Source organism: Vombatus ursinus, unplaced genomic scaffold (genome assembly GCF_900497805.2).
Source record: "Vombatus ursinus unplaced genomic scaffold, bare-nosed wombat genome assembly UNPS02014832.1, whole genome shotgun sequence".
Classification (NCBI taxonomy): Eukaryota; Metazoa; Chordata; class Mammalia; order Diprotodontia; family Vombatidae; genus Vombatus; species Vombatus ursinus.
In genome coordinates, this window is record NW_020954610.1 from 75,203,559 (window position 1) to 75,218,948 (window position 15,390).

Below are 15,390 nucleotides of genomic sequence, written 5' to 3' on the forward strand. Positions count from 1 at the left end.
AGACTTAAAGAATGGAAAAATTATGGTGGCTATGACAAATAGATTGTCCAGAAGAGCATGGCACTTGATAGGGCACAGAGCAAGGTAGTGTACTTCATGATGTAGATTAAGAGCATCTGGAAGGGCCCTGGACTCCAAACCACTTGTTCTAAAGATGAAAAAAACTTACTACAGAGAGGCAAAGTGACTGGCCAAAGGTTATACAGCTGGTAAGTGGGTGAAGTGGGATCTGAGATGGAGTCTTCCAGGCTCTAAGGTCCAGTGCCCTACTCACTATGCAACACTGCCTTCCATAAAACCAGTGACACATTCAACTTTTTGAGCTGTTCAACAGTATAATGGGCTGTTTTCAGAGATCTCCTGCTCCCTGGAAGTACACAAATGAAGACTAAATGTCTGGAATGACTTAGACTAGCCACTGGCACTAAGTATGCGACTGTACTTTATGACCTCTGGTCCCTCTGAACTCTCACTTCTATGCTTTTAACCTCACTGAGTTTCCTTCTCTCTGACAGCATCTTTCTCTTTTTGATTACTCAGCTGCTGGTATTGGAGAAGTTGGTGTTGGCTTTGGCTTAATTTTTGGACTTCCCTGGGAGAAGGCCTTTAAGCTCATTTGAGCCAGAATCAACATCCTAAGCCTGGAATGTTGGCATCGCCATAATGGTGAATCTTTTCACATTCCTGATGTTGGGTTTCCTGCTATCAGTGGTTTTCTGTGAGCATCTTTAATTCTGATCGTTTCTATGCCCAAGGACTTTCTGCATTCATTGGGAAACCTTGATGAAGCCATCATGAAATATCCTCTTAAAAGTAAGAATAGAAACAAGCAAGATTCATACCCATATACCATTCCTCTGGATGAGTAGCACTGCACCTTCAAAATGGTAATCTTATGCTTATTATCCAGCTTGAAAATCCATGTATTTCCCCGTCATCTCCTGACTCATTCAAGCTTAGAGAGGCTTCCTTTATATATGAAAACAAAACAAAATCCCCATATAAAAAAAGCTATTAGATTGTGCAAATGAGGTGACACTTCAAAATTAATTTTCACTATCAATCAATCAACAAGAATTTATTAAGTGTGTATTATGCGCCAGACAGAGAACTAGGAGGAACAGTAGATAGTGTGCCAGGCTTGGAGTCAGGAAGACTCATCTTCCTGAGTTCAAACCTGGCCTCAGACACTAACTATGTTACCCTGGGCAAGTCACTTAATGCTGTTTACCTCAGTTTCCTCATCTGTAAAATGAGTTGGAGAAAAAAATCGCAAACCACTCCAGTATCTCTGCCAAGAAACCCACAAAAGGGGTCACAAAGAGTCATATATGACTGAAAACAACTGAACAAATGTGCCAGATGCTGTGCCAAATACAATGAAGGAAACAACCTCTACTCTCAAAGAGTTTGCATTATATCAGGTAGAAAACAAGTACATATATAAGAATATAAAGAACAGAGACTAAGAGAATAAATGCAAATAAATAGAAATTATTTAATTACAAGATAGCTAAGGAGGGAGGACACTAGCAGCTGTGGGGAAATCAGGAAAGGCTTTCTGTAGGAGGTGGTGCTTGAATTGAATCTTGATGAAGAGATAGATTCTATGATATAGAGGTTAAAAGAGGTGCATAGTAGGAGCAAAATTTCAGGGGTTCCCTCCCCCTAGTCTAAGTTTCTTCTCTGATGGTTTAACCCCAGTTCTCTCTGCTTAGAAAGCTGGAGTAGATGAATCTATAGGTACACAAGTAAGGTGGGCCCCAAGATCTCAGAAAAAGAAAATATTCAGGCCAGAAGAATTTATCACTGAGAGGGACCTTTAAGGGATACTTGGTTCAGTCCCCTGTCTTTGGGCAACTACATCGTTATTTTCTCTGATTTACAGATATAGGGCAGCAGAGGTCCAGAGAGCTGTCCAAGGTCTCTCTCCTCTATCCCACACACTGTCTCTCAGGATTCTCACCCAGAGGGACTGATATTTATAGGAGTCCATGTACTATAGATAGCATGAAGTGTTTACAGGAAGCCCTCTTAAAGTGACACATTTTGATGTGTTATTTTATAGACCTGTAAGGACCCTTCTAATGCTGAGATTCTATAATTCTAGGTGGTGATTGAGTCAAGCCGAGTCAAAAACATTTATTAAGCACCCACTATGTGCTAGGCACTGTGCTAAGTGTTGGGATACAAAGAAAGACAAAAAGAAAACAAACAAAAAAAACTAGACCTTGCTCCTGAGGAGTTTACAATCTAACTGGGGAGACAAAATGCAAACAACATATGCACAAAGAAGATATATACAGGATACCTTGGAGGTAATCCTAGAGGGAAGGCACTAACATTAAGGAGGACTGGGAAAGGCTTTTTGTAGAGGTTGCTAGGAAAAGAAGAATTGGAGAGTATGTTGCTGTCACCATCCATAGCTCTCAGCAGAGGGTAGAGTGCCCTGAGTGGCCAGGCCTGCATTTCTGAGACTAGATCCTGGTTCCTTCTGGTGTTAACATTCCATGTGTCAACTGATAGAACTAAATTTCTACCATTTAGTTCAGGTGTCTTTCATGTTCTCCATTCTGGAGTATTGTGTAATTATCATTATGACTAATTATCACCAGTCATAAAACCAGTTGTAGACCCAATTCTGAAAAATATGAAGTTCACCTTTGGTACCTATCTCCCTCTGACATTCATTCCCCAAGCCTCTCATTCAGGTCTTGCTGTCCCTGGCCTGGCATCTTTACACTGTCCCTATGGCATGCTCAATGCTGTGTGGTATACCATGTTGTCTCTGCCCTGGTCATCCTTTCCCATTGATATTTCCTCATTTTCCAAATATCTCATCTTCTCTGCATGAGCCAATTCATGGCTTTGAAAGTGAAAGTTACTCTCATTTGTGTACAGGATAAAATGTGGTCAAGGGTTTTAATCAGAAAAAATACAATATTCATATAATCTCGTAGATTTTTAGAATCTTAGAACAAGAAGGCATTGTTGAGGTCGTCTAGTCTAACCTACCACCCAGTGCAAAAATTCCATCTACAACCTCCCTGACAGTTAATCATTCAGCCTCTGCTTGTACATGTCTAATGAGAGGAAGATCACATCCTCACAGTGTAGCCTATCCCATCATTGGAGAGCTCTACTTATTGAAAAACAATTCCCTCATATTGAGCCCAAATCTGCCTTCCTGTCATTTTCACCTGCTGATCCTAGTTCTCCTCTCTGGAACTGCATAAAATCAATCTAATTCCTCCTCTGACACCATCAGATCCTACTTCAGTCTTCTTTTGTTGAGGCTGAACCTCCTTAGCTCCTTTAGTTTGTTCTCATAGGACATGATTTTGAGGTGCCTTCACCCTCCCCATGTCTTGGATGCTCTCCAGCATGTCTTTCAAATAGATGGTAATGTCAAGGAGAACACACTCTTAGCAGGGAGAAAGAAGGGATTAGAGACAAAGCTCACAATTACTATAATTGTGACTTCCTCAAATGAATTGGACTTCATGATGTCAGAGCCAGAAAAGGAGGAAATAAGGACCTAGCAAACATTATGATGATTAAAATAGACGCATGACTAGCCCCAAGTCAGATTCTTTTCTGTTGTCCACAGAAAAGGGGAAATAAGCATTTAATGGAGCTACCAGCTGTAGAGATGTTGAGTTTCAGTCTTCCCTCTTACCATTCAAATGGTTTCTTCTCTATAGGATTTGATTTTTGCCAATATTGTTTGTGTCCCTTCCTGACAATCTAGAAACACACAGGTTAATCCCAATGACAACTTCATCCACCATGAACGTATAGTGGAGAGAGTGTGGGACTTTGGGTCAGGAGAGACTGTTTTCAGTCCTCCTCTGACACTAGTGTATGACCCTGGGCAAGTCATTGAGCCCTTTAGAGCCTCAATTTCTTCATCTGTAAAATGGGAGTGATCATAAGAATACCTTACTCCCAGAGTTTTTGTTTGGATCAAATGAGGTAAACAGGATAGATGGATAGACAGATAGATAGATAGATAGATAGATAGATAGATAGATAGATAGATAGATCAATCTATAGATAGATAGGTGTATCTATCAAGTGCTTTGCAAACAAACCACAAGGTACAGGGTTTTTGTGTGGATCAAATGAGGCAAACAGGATAGATGGATAGATAGATAGATAGATAGACAGACAGACAGACAGATAGATAGATAGATAGATCTATAGATAGACAGGTGTATCTATCTATCAAGTGCTTTGCCAACAAAACACAAGGTATAGGGTTTTTGTATGCATCAAATGAGGCAAATAGTATAGATAGGTAGATCTATCTATCTATCTATCTATCTATCTATCTATCTATCTATCTAGTGCTTTGCAAACAAACTATAAGGTACTATATACATACTATTATTATTAATATTATTCCTCCATCTACTTGCAATGTCTAATATCCACATGCGCACATTTGGTTTACTACTCACGTAAATGGGAAGCCTGTAAAATCCCCCTGGTGTTTTTATTGGGTTGGGTTTTTGCTACCAATGTCATAACAATTTTACTGTTCCCATTCCTTGGGCAGAGAGGAGTTTTTTTGTTGTTATTTGGAAATGAATCAGCATTCTAGTCCTCATGGCTTTGGTTAGTTGGAAGTCAGTTTAGGAAAATATTTATGGGGTCACCTGCCTCTTTAAAGCTCCCTTTTTAAGTGTTTTGTTTCTTCACGATGCACTAGCTGACCATGGGAGAAAGGTGTGGAGAGAATAACAATAATAGCAGATAATAATTTCTCTTATTAAACAAATTATTGATATCTTTTGTTTCTATATCACTTTCATTTCCCACTATATCCTCCCTGACCCTACCCAGAAAGTCATCCCTTGTAATAAAAAATAAAAGAGGGGAAAGAAAGCAGCGTAGGAACACATCAGTCAAGTCTGACAGAATACACAGTGTTCCCTGACCATAGTTCCCCACCTCTTCAAAGAAGTGGAGCAGGAGGTGGGTAGGGGTGGGGAGAGAGAGAGAGAGAGATGCATTTTCACCACTCTTCTTCCCTGGCCAAACTTTCAGTTTTTGTTCTTTCCATTTACATTTTTGGCGTCATTGTGTTTACTATTTTCTTGGTTCCATTTATTTCAATAGCTCTCATGCCTTTAGTGCCTAAGGACCAACAAAACACTTTCTTCACATATGTCCTGTGAGATGGGCCATGCATTATAATCACCATTTTACAAAGGAGGAAACTAAGACTCTAAGAGGTCTCTCAGTCTCTCATAAACTAAAAGGATTTAAGTGACTGCCCAGAATAACACGACTAGTGTGGGATGCAAACCCAAGATCTACCGTGCTCCCCAGCTGTGCCTCCCACATCCATTACTTATCCAGTTGTTTTATGGCCCTGGTAGAACTTTTCATTTATTGCTATTTAATATAATTTCATTGGATTTAGCTCAGTGTTCCAGGTCAAGGGTTGACAAACTACAGCCCAAGGGTCAAATTCTCCTGCACCCAGTTTTTGTGCAGGCTATAAGCTAGCAAGACCCCTGTTCTAGGCTGTAGAGATATTTTTGCATTCTGATTGTGACATCCTATATATTCTCTTATTCTCTGTCTCTGTCTCTTTCTATGTGTGTTTCTGTCTCTGTTTCTATGTGTGTATGTGACTCTGTCTCTTCCTCTCTTGGTCTCTCTCTATCTCTCTTTCTGCCTATCTCTGTCTGATTCTCTATATCTCTATATTGTCAAGATCTCTATGTGTGTATGTGTGTCTCTCTGTCTCTGCATGTGTGTCTCTTCTTCTTTGTCTCTGTGCCTCTCTGTGTGTGTCTCTCCCTCTTTCTGTGTGTGTCTGTTTCTCTGTTTCTGTCTCATTCTCTCTGTTCTGTCTCTCTCCCTGTCTGTGTCTCTGTGTGTGATTGTGACTGTCTCTGTCTCTCCCTCTCTCTGTCTCTCTTTATGCCTATCTCTGTCTCATTCTCTATATCTCTATATGTGTATGTGTGTCTCCTCTTCTCCCTGTCTCTGTCTCTCTCTCTGTGTCTCTGTTTCATTCTCTCTGTCTCTGTGTGTATGTATCTTTCTGTCTGTGTCTGTCTCTCTCTGTGTCTGTGTCTCTGTGTCTGTGTCTGTCTCTGTCTCTGTGTCTCTCTCTGTCTCTGTTTCTTCTGCCCTGGTATCCTAGATCTAGGAGACCAGATTATCAGAAGTTCAGGCATTCAGACCCCAGGGAGTGCACATTCTTAGCCGTGAGCTGATCACCTATTTTGTTTTGGTCTTAACCTGCGATTTATCAGCACAGGAAACTTTTGACATGGTAACTTCCTCCAACAATACAGACTGGCAATTCTAATGTGTAGTCTTTTTTTTTTTTTCTTAAAAAAAAAAAGATTATGCACTAGAAAATAATCAACAACTTTGGACTATTTCCATATACTAAGGCCAGAAAATGAGGCTTGTACATAAAACTTCAAATTCATGACACTGAGCTTATTTCTTTTGCTATAATATTAAATATATCCTAGTAGTATCAATGTTACCCTGCCTGTCTCATCTATGTATTTTTTTAAAATGTCTAACCTCTAGTTTTAGAAAGCTGCCTGGACACCTGATAGCTTAAATGATTTGCCCATGGTAACCTAGCCAAATGCGGGATTTGAACCCAAGTCTTCCTAATTCCAAGCCCAGCCCTCTCTCCATTATGCTTTGCCTCAAGTGACCAAGTTCTTCCCAGACTGAGTGTGTGAATCACAGTTTTAAGTAACAGGTTTCTATGTTGAAATGCAAATTAGGGGTCTTAAACATTTCAAATGTTTAAGGGAAGATACTAGGACTTCCCAGGACATTCTGATGTTGTTCTAACATGCATATATGCATTGTGAATCCCCAAATAATGAGACAAAAAGAATATAACAGACCAAGCTGGTGGGAACAATAATAATAAAAAGGAGAGAGACAGGATCTGTGATTTCCTCCATTTAGGTAACTCCTAAATGAGGAAATTCCCTTTCTCAATGCAGCATGGTGCTGTTTTTGCAGTTCATATTCTTAGGGAGTTAAATGACTTGGCCAGGGACACATTGCCAGTATGCAACAGAGGCAGGACTTGAACCCAGATTTTCCTAGTTTCTTTCTTTTCTTTTCTTTGGAGACAATAGGGTTAAGTGACTTGCCCAGGGTCACACAGCTAATAAGTGTCTGAGGTTGGATTTGAACTCAGGTCCTTCTGACTCCAGACCTGGTACTTTACCTACTACACCACCTAGCTGCTCCTCTTTCTAATTTAAAAAAAATTTTTTTTTCCTTTTTCTAGTTTCAAGGCAGGTTTGCTGTGCATTCTTTTGGTACTAGTAATTGATGATGATGGTGACTTATGTAATCTAGCCTTACATGGACCATGTTCATTCTTGGTGGCAGACCTTTCCAAATCCTCCAAACCTTTGACTTCCTTTGTCACCACTCAGAATTTTCTGTGGGAAATATCTTTCACAATGTAGCTTGACTACAGCTTGGTCTAGGTTTCTACAGAGATGGGTAAAAGGGACTTCAGCCCTTATGTAAGTGTTCCAGGTAATAATGCATAGAATACAGGATAACTTTCATTTTACTACATAGAAAATTCAGAAGACACATAAAAGACTCTTGATAATCTGTGCACAGGTAATGAATTTCTCCTTCATGAGCCTTATCCCTTGCTTTGGGATCTATATGTCTGCTAGCACCACCCCATGATTTGGACTCCTCTTAGAAGCAAAAAACCAAAAACCTTAGGGACAGAAGAGAGGCAGCTCCCTTGACATTTCAGAGAGTCCTGTTCTCATCCCAGGAATGCACAAATATTTCCAGTCTGCTGGTATTACTCTAAGGGATTGAGTTTCCTCTAGAAGGAAAATAAACTGGGGCTTGCAAATCCCATCAGATTTACACTGTCCACACAACTCACAGAAGTATCAGAAGGAAAACTCCAGGTCTTTTCTTCCTCTATTTTAAGGGAACCATGTGGTATAGTGGATAGAGCACCAGGTCTGGAGTCAGGAAGACCTGAGTTCAAATTGACCTTAGACACTTTCTAGCTGTGTGAATCTAGGGCAAGTCACTCGACCCTTCTCTGCCTCAGTTTCCTCATCTATAAAATGGGGATAATAATAGCACCTACCTCCCAGCGTGGTTGTGAGGATCAAATATGTGGCAATATTTGTAAAGTGTTTGTCATGTAGTAGAAAATAAATGCTTGTTTTCTTTCTTTCCTTGTTTTTCTTCCTTTCCTATATTGTGGCTCAGTCAATAACCATGTGTATGTGCTTACTATGTGTTAGGAACTGTCTGTGCTAAAGTGCCACTCTTCCATCTGCAGGACTGCATGGGAGATCCCCCAATATGCTGGTGCTTCTTTCTCTCCCCTCTCCCCTCTCTGTAAGACTAGTTGTCTGAACTCTCCAGTAATTAAATATTAGCCAAGAAATCTCCATTTTTTTTTTTCAGGAGGCAAGGTCCTAGAACCCTCTAGGAATTTGACATTGTCTAGAAATCCCCCTTGATCCAGAATGTTAGGGTTCAGGAACTGCCACCACTTGGTCATGTATTTCTCACCACAGCTGCCATTTCCAGGCCTGAGAGTGATAGAAGGACCTCCTACTACCATTTCTCCAACTGTATGGGTAAAAGAATGTGCAACTACAATGCCCCTCTACCCCAAGGTTGTCATCAGGAGCTGCTGGGAGGAAACTGTACGAGTGCCCAGGGTGTCCATGACCCTGGTATGTTCTTAGCTCTGATGTTCTCTGGTTTGTGTTTAGGGCTCTCAGTCTTCCTCTGAAAAGGGCCAATTCTGATGACTTCCACTCATAGGCCTAGTGCAAAGAATTCTAACCAATAATAAACCCAGAGTCAACCAAACAACCCTCAGTCTCCAAGATATCCCCAGTCCTCTCAGGGACATCATCAGCGGGCATGCCCTGGACTATCAAAATCCTAAACAGAAGACCACCTCCCTCTAAGCTCATTAAGTTGATCTGGAAGCTCCCTTGCTAAACCTCCACACTTCTATTTCCATAGCACTTTATAAAGTGCTTTGCTCACAACATCCTTATGTGGTAAGTAACACAAATTTCATCTGTGTTTTACAGATGACGGAAATTAGGCTAAAGGAGAAGTAACTTGTTGAAGGTCATACCACTAATAAGCAAACGAGGTGAGACTAGAATCTGGGTATTCTAACACGAAGGCTAGTACTCCATGCTGAGTACAGCAGCCAAATGAAGTCAATAACCAAACATTTATTATGTGCTTACTATGTGCCAGAAACTGTGCTAAGCTCTAGAAATACAAATACAAGCAGAAAGAAAGAGAGTGCCTGCCCTCAAGGAGATTACATTCTAATGGGGAAGATGAAAGGTAAAAAGGAATTGAAAGTGGGAAGGAGGTGAAGGTACCCCATGTGGGGGACTTTGTAGAGAAAGTCCTGGGGAGATGAATCAGCAGCAGCCTGGAGAAGAATGCAAATGTGTTTGGTCTGGGCCTCCTCCCTAAAATAAAGGTTCTAGGAGGGAGTCAAAGGGTGAGGCTGCAGGGGCCAAGGGAGTTTCTAATGTGAGGAGTAGTTCAGGGTGGAGGGAGCTTTGAGGGTGAAGAGGTTGCCATGGGACAGGAGAGAAAGACAAGTCAGGAGGCAATGCAGTGAGGAATGATATTGGCAGACAAATGTGTAGAAAGATATATAGAGTGTTTATGGAGAAAACATTATGGATGGAATAGAAGGGGAAAAAAGTTCAGGGATGTTTATCACAGTCAAATAGAATCACCAAAGATTAAGGAACAGAATAAGGGATAGACAGAGCTGTAAATAGGGTGTGGTGACCCAGGGTTTTCCCTAGACCACTGACATGGGGTGGTAGGGTGGGTGTCCTTCCTCTTTATAGCTATGCTGTCCAGAGGCTAAGCTTCCTGGGATGTCTGTGGTTTAAAGAAAAGAGTGTTGGACTTAAGGAATCTCCAGTCTTATTTCTGCCATTTACTAACTCTGTAACTTTGGGTGAGTCACGTTACTTCCCTTAGCCTCCGATTCCTAACCTGCAAAATGAAGGTGTTAGACTAGATGATCAGAGCAAGTCAATGAATTTATCTGTTACTTTCCTCACCTGTAAAATGGGGAATTTAGAATGGGGATCCTCTAAGGTCCCTTCCAGCTCTAAATCTATGATTCCATGATCCAGTGACTTCATGGCCCCCTTCTGGTCTTTGTCACGTGGCATGATCCTACCCTGTTCTCTGACACGGTCATCCTGGCTGTGACCTTCAGGGTTCCTACAACATTGAATTCTTTTCCTGGAGCCTGTCTTTCCCTCAAGCTCTTCAGGAGTATAGGAGACTCTGAGGAAGTCCTTCTTCAGATACAACTCCAGTTGGGCTGTCCTTTGCAATTCCACTCCCTCATCTTCTTTCCATTCCCTCAAATTCAACAATTGTTTTTTGCTACAGATGAAATAATTTCTATTTGTGCCATTGGGTATTAAGAAATCCAAGAAATAATGATTCAGAATATAGTGGCCTGAAAGAACACTCTTTTCAGAGCCAAGAGAAGGGGTAAGGCCTGAGAAGAGGGATTGGTAAAAGTAAAAGCTGAAGGGGGGAAGAGAAAGAGAAAGGATTATTAGAGACACATACTGGCTCTGTTGGTGAGGAAAGTTATCTGTGGGAAAAGCAATATCAACCCAAAGCCTTGAAATGAGGGTGAACCTGAGGCCCAAATAGGAAAGGATCTTGCTCCTTCAGCACTACAGTGTAGTTAATACCAGTAGCCCAAATGCTCTTACACTGTAGTAAGGCACTATGTCCCCTGTTAGTGTTGTGAACTGATCCAGCCATTCTGGAGAGAAATTTGGAACTGTGCCCAAAGGGCAATCAACCTGTGCCTACCCTTTGATTCAGCAATACCACTAGTAGATTTAAATACCAAAGAGATTTAAAAAAGGGGGGGAGGAAAGAACTACTTGTACAAAAGTATTTATAGCAGCTCTTTTCATGGTGGCAAAAAATTGGAAATTGAGAGGATGCCCATTAGTTGGGGGAATGACTGAACAAGTTGTGGTATATGTATGTAATGGAATACTATTGTGCTATGAGAAATGATGAGAGGTGGATTTCAGAAAAACCTGGAAAGACTTACATGGACTGATGCTGAATGAAGTGAGCAGAACTGGAGAACATTGTATATAGGAACAGCAATATTGTACAATGACCAACTGTGAATGCACCATTCTCAGCAATACAAAGATCCAAGACAATTCCGAGGGACTTATGATGAAAAATGCAGAGAAAAAACTGATGGAGTCTGAATGCAGATTGAAACATACTATTTTTCACTTTATTTTTTTCACTTTTTTTTCTTTTGGTCTGTTTCTTCTTTCACAACATGGCTGATATGGAAATATATTTTACATGAATGCTCATATCTAACCTGTATCAAATTGCTTACCATCTTAGGGTGAGGGGAGGTGAGGGGAGGAGGGAAAAGATTTGGAACTCAAAATTTTTTAAAAAATGGATGTTAAAAATTGTCTTTACATGTGAGCGGAAAAAATAAAATACTATTAAAAAAAGATTACATGTGCCCTTAAGAAAATTGCTGTGGATATATCCACAGAGAAGGAGGCAGCAAAGGAAAAAAGGCAGGATGATTGCAATATCCTGTTTGTCATACATCTTAATTGTCAGGAAAGAATGATAAGTGCCTCTCTTGGTTTACAATTCAATTGTTAACTTGGAAATTTCAATATGCTTTAAAACTATAGCCTGACAAAAACAGAAAGGTGGTGGCCCAACTTGAAGCCTAGAAAAAAAGGGGAAATATAGAGTAAGAATGTTAGGATTTCTCCACCACTCAACCAGTTGACATGAAAATTTGATTTGTTTGCCTAGTACATCCTTATTATGGAGAAACATAATTCATAAGGTTACTACAGTTGGGTAGAAATGTCCAACTTTCTTTGCTTTACAATCCTATGCTCACCAATCTTCTACTTATTTAAGTTTCAAAGATATGTCTGTACAGGATTCAAACCTGGGTCTCAAGCATTGTTGACTTTAATCAATCAGTCAACCTAATCAACAAGCATTTATTTTTGTCGTTTAGTTGTTTTCAGTTGTATCTGATTCTTCATGACTCCATTTGGGGTTTTGGCAAAGATACTGAAGTGGTTTGCCATTTCTTTCTCCAACTCATTTTACAGATGAGGAAACTGAGGCAAACAGGGTTAAGTGACTCGTCCAGTATCACACAGCTAGTAAGTGTCTGAGCCTGGATTTGAACTTAGGTCTTCCTGACTCTAGACCCTGCACTCTTTGCACTTTGCCATCTAGCTACGCAAGCATTTATTAAATGCTTAGCATGCACCAGGCACTGTATTAATTGATTAACACATTAATTAATTAATACATTAAGATACATACAATACGTACAAAGAAAGGCAAAACAGTCCCTGCCTTCAGGGAGCTCACATTCTAATAGAAGAGACAATATGTAAATAAATAGGTAAATATAAGAGATATACTGAGCAGATGGAAGGGGAAGGCTCTAGCAGCTAGGAGGGCAAGGAAACACCTCTGGAAGGAAGTGACATTTGAGCTGAGTCTCAAACAGAGATAAGAATTCAACTTCCCAAGGCATCTGTTTCACTTTTGTCTTTGTCAAGAGTCTCTGTCTGACTTAGGGTGGGAGAGGTGGCATGTAACTTCCTTCCAGTGGCTAAATTGCTTCTGCTCAGCATCTATCTAGATGCTACTCTTTCAGCAAATAGCTGAGGATGCTGGCGGTTAGGGAGGTTGGAGGCGAATGAAGGAAGTTTCTAAAACTCCCAAACTCCCTTGTTCTCCCATGTAAATGGGTGAGAAGGGGAAAAGGCATAGAAACAAACCCATCAAACTAGGCTTGTTGGCAAAGTCATTGCCTTCTCACTGCCTAGCTGTATTACTGACCTTTCATATGTATAGGTGGCAAGCAAAAATATCCTTCACACCGATAATTATGGACCATTTGCCAAACAGAACTATTCACATATTTCCTAGTGCCAATATATTATTATGTGACTTAACCTTTCGTTAATTGCAAGCTATGTTATTTAATATCAGGAATGCAAGCAGTAAGGGTGATATGCCATTATCACGTATGGTGATGAGAAATCACTATTCCATCCTTCTGGGTATTGAAAAGAAAGGAGTTGAACTCTTGCTCTTCAAGAGGAAGGGAACTTTTCCCATTCTATACAGCTTTCCTGTCTACAATATCTGCAATGGTAAGGGAATTGACTTCTAGAAAGCAGAGAATTAAAATACCATAATTTTATAATAGTTCTCTTTCTTATTCCTTATAGTAAAGTAAACCATAAAGTCTAAATAAAATTCCCCTCTGACGCTTACTGTATAACTTTGGGCAAGTCAGCCTCCTTGGGCCTCAATTTCCTTATCTGTAAACCTGGGGGTGGGGATTGAATTCCATGGCCTCTGAAATCTTTTAGTTTTAGCTCTAAGAATCTTTGAAATAAAGGTAGCTTTGTGACCCACTGGACAGTGTTGGACTTGGAGACAGGAAGACCTGAGTTCAAATCTTGCTTTAGACACTTGCTCAACTGTATGACCATGGGCCAGTCCCTTAACCTCCACCAACTTCAGTTTCCTCAACCATAAACAAAGGGATAATAACAGCACCTTCCTCACAGGATTGTTAGATGGACAAAATGGCATATTGCATATAAAGCACCACATTTCTGAGGAGATGCTAATTTCCAGACTGCTTAATGGGCAGTCTTTGTACACAGGGCAGTAAGACCTTTTGTTTCCCTGTAGAGAAAGGCAGCAGTGTCTGAAGGGCAGGTGTCCATGAGGAGGGTTGGATAAAGGGGAAGTCACCATGCATGTTGGCACTGTGACTGCTCAGCTGATTATGCCCTAATCTGCTATTGCTAAAAGTTAGCCAGATTTGGGCCTGATGGGGGTGTCTCCTCTTTCCAGAAATGGTGTTCCCCTCTGGGTAATGAGAACCAGAGGTTTTTTCTTTCTTTAACTCACAAAGCATGGCCCAGCAGCCACTTACCATCTGACTAGAGTTCAGCATGTCCTGCTTTGGAATGCAGAGGAAGAGATTTGGAAGGCACTCAGGCTGGATGCTAATTACAGCCATACTTAGAAGAGCTCATCGGTTCAGCAGATCAGCTGGCCCCTGCTTGTTGGACAGAATTAGCCAAGTAAAGTGATAGTGCTCTTGGACAAACCCCCTCCCATCTTTCAAAGAGATAGTATTACCAAGTATGCAGCAGTGCCCTAGGCTGGCTGTCTTTTATGAGATGAATTTAAAATTAAGCCTCATACCAACTGCCAGGAGTAGCAGCTGAACACAGTTCAGGCAATACCCAGCAAAGTTTGGCGTGATCAAACAGTAGGATCATCTTCACAGGCAGACAGACAGACTGACTGACAGATACACACAATGACAGTGCGGCTGACTGACTGACTAAAGACTGCTTCAGGACAGAGATTACTGAAAAGGTCCTGAAAAGGCTTACATTTTTGTGTGTGTAGCCTTCAGGATACCGTGTAACCATATCTGTTCCTTGTCACAGACACCCTGTCCTTTGTACCTGACTGCTACGGAGAAAGAGGGCTTCTTTCTCCTCCTCCTCTTTCTCCTCCTCCTCTCATGTTTGGGGAAGGCATGAGGCTGCAGGCTTACTAAGGCAATCTGCCTAGAAAAGTGGAGCCTCTCAGCTGGAGAATTAAGAGGTAATGGCTTGTTGGGTGTGGAGGGTCATTCCATGACCTCTCCCAGATCTATCACCCCTTTAGGGGTAATTAAGATATTAATTTTTCAAAAGACTAAAAGTGAAATTTTATCCCATGATTAAGTCTTACACACTTTCCCAGAATTATCAACCCCTGTTAGGCAATTAAAAATTATTTTGGAAAAAAAACAAAACAAAAATAGAAACTCTGTTACAATACTGCCCTCCTAGTACATCATCTGTGTGTGTACATATGTATGTATATATGTGTATATGTATTGTGTATATATATATATATGTTCATATATATATATAATTTTTTTTCATGGCTCTATTTCATCAATTAAGGGAATGCCAATTGTAGAAGTTCCCTCCAGAAATTCAAACCTTAAATTTAAGGCACTGAGTCATTAAGTGACTCATGCATGGTTTTATAGTCAGTATTTGTCCAGAGGCAGGATTTGAACCCAAGTTTTCCTGGCTCCAAGGCTAGTCTCTACCCACTATACCGCACAATCATTCCATTTGATAAAAACTACTCAAAACACTTAAGTGGGCAGAATCTTTGGTATTTCACAGTACTGTTTTTTTGATGGGATAACCAGGATATTTGATGGAGGGACCTAGTCTCTGGTATAAA

The 15,390-nt window shown here is 40.6% G+C and overlaps 1 protein-coding gene across 1 annotated transcript in view; it reads left to right on the forward strand.

Annotated features, from left to right (window-relative positions):
- The window catches only part of LOC114025889, an 89,118-nt gene extending 74,414 nt beyond the window's left edge, over nt 1-14,704 (forward strand). Inside the window, exon 4 of the mRNA XM_027839399.1 lies at nt 14,592-14,704. Within this exon, the coding sequence (XP_027695200.1) occupies nt 14,592-14,704 (113 nt within the window). The remainder of the gene's footprint in view (nt 1-14,591) is intronic.
- Nucleotides 14,705-15,390: the final 686 nt, after the last annotated feature.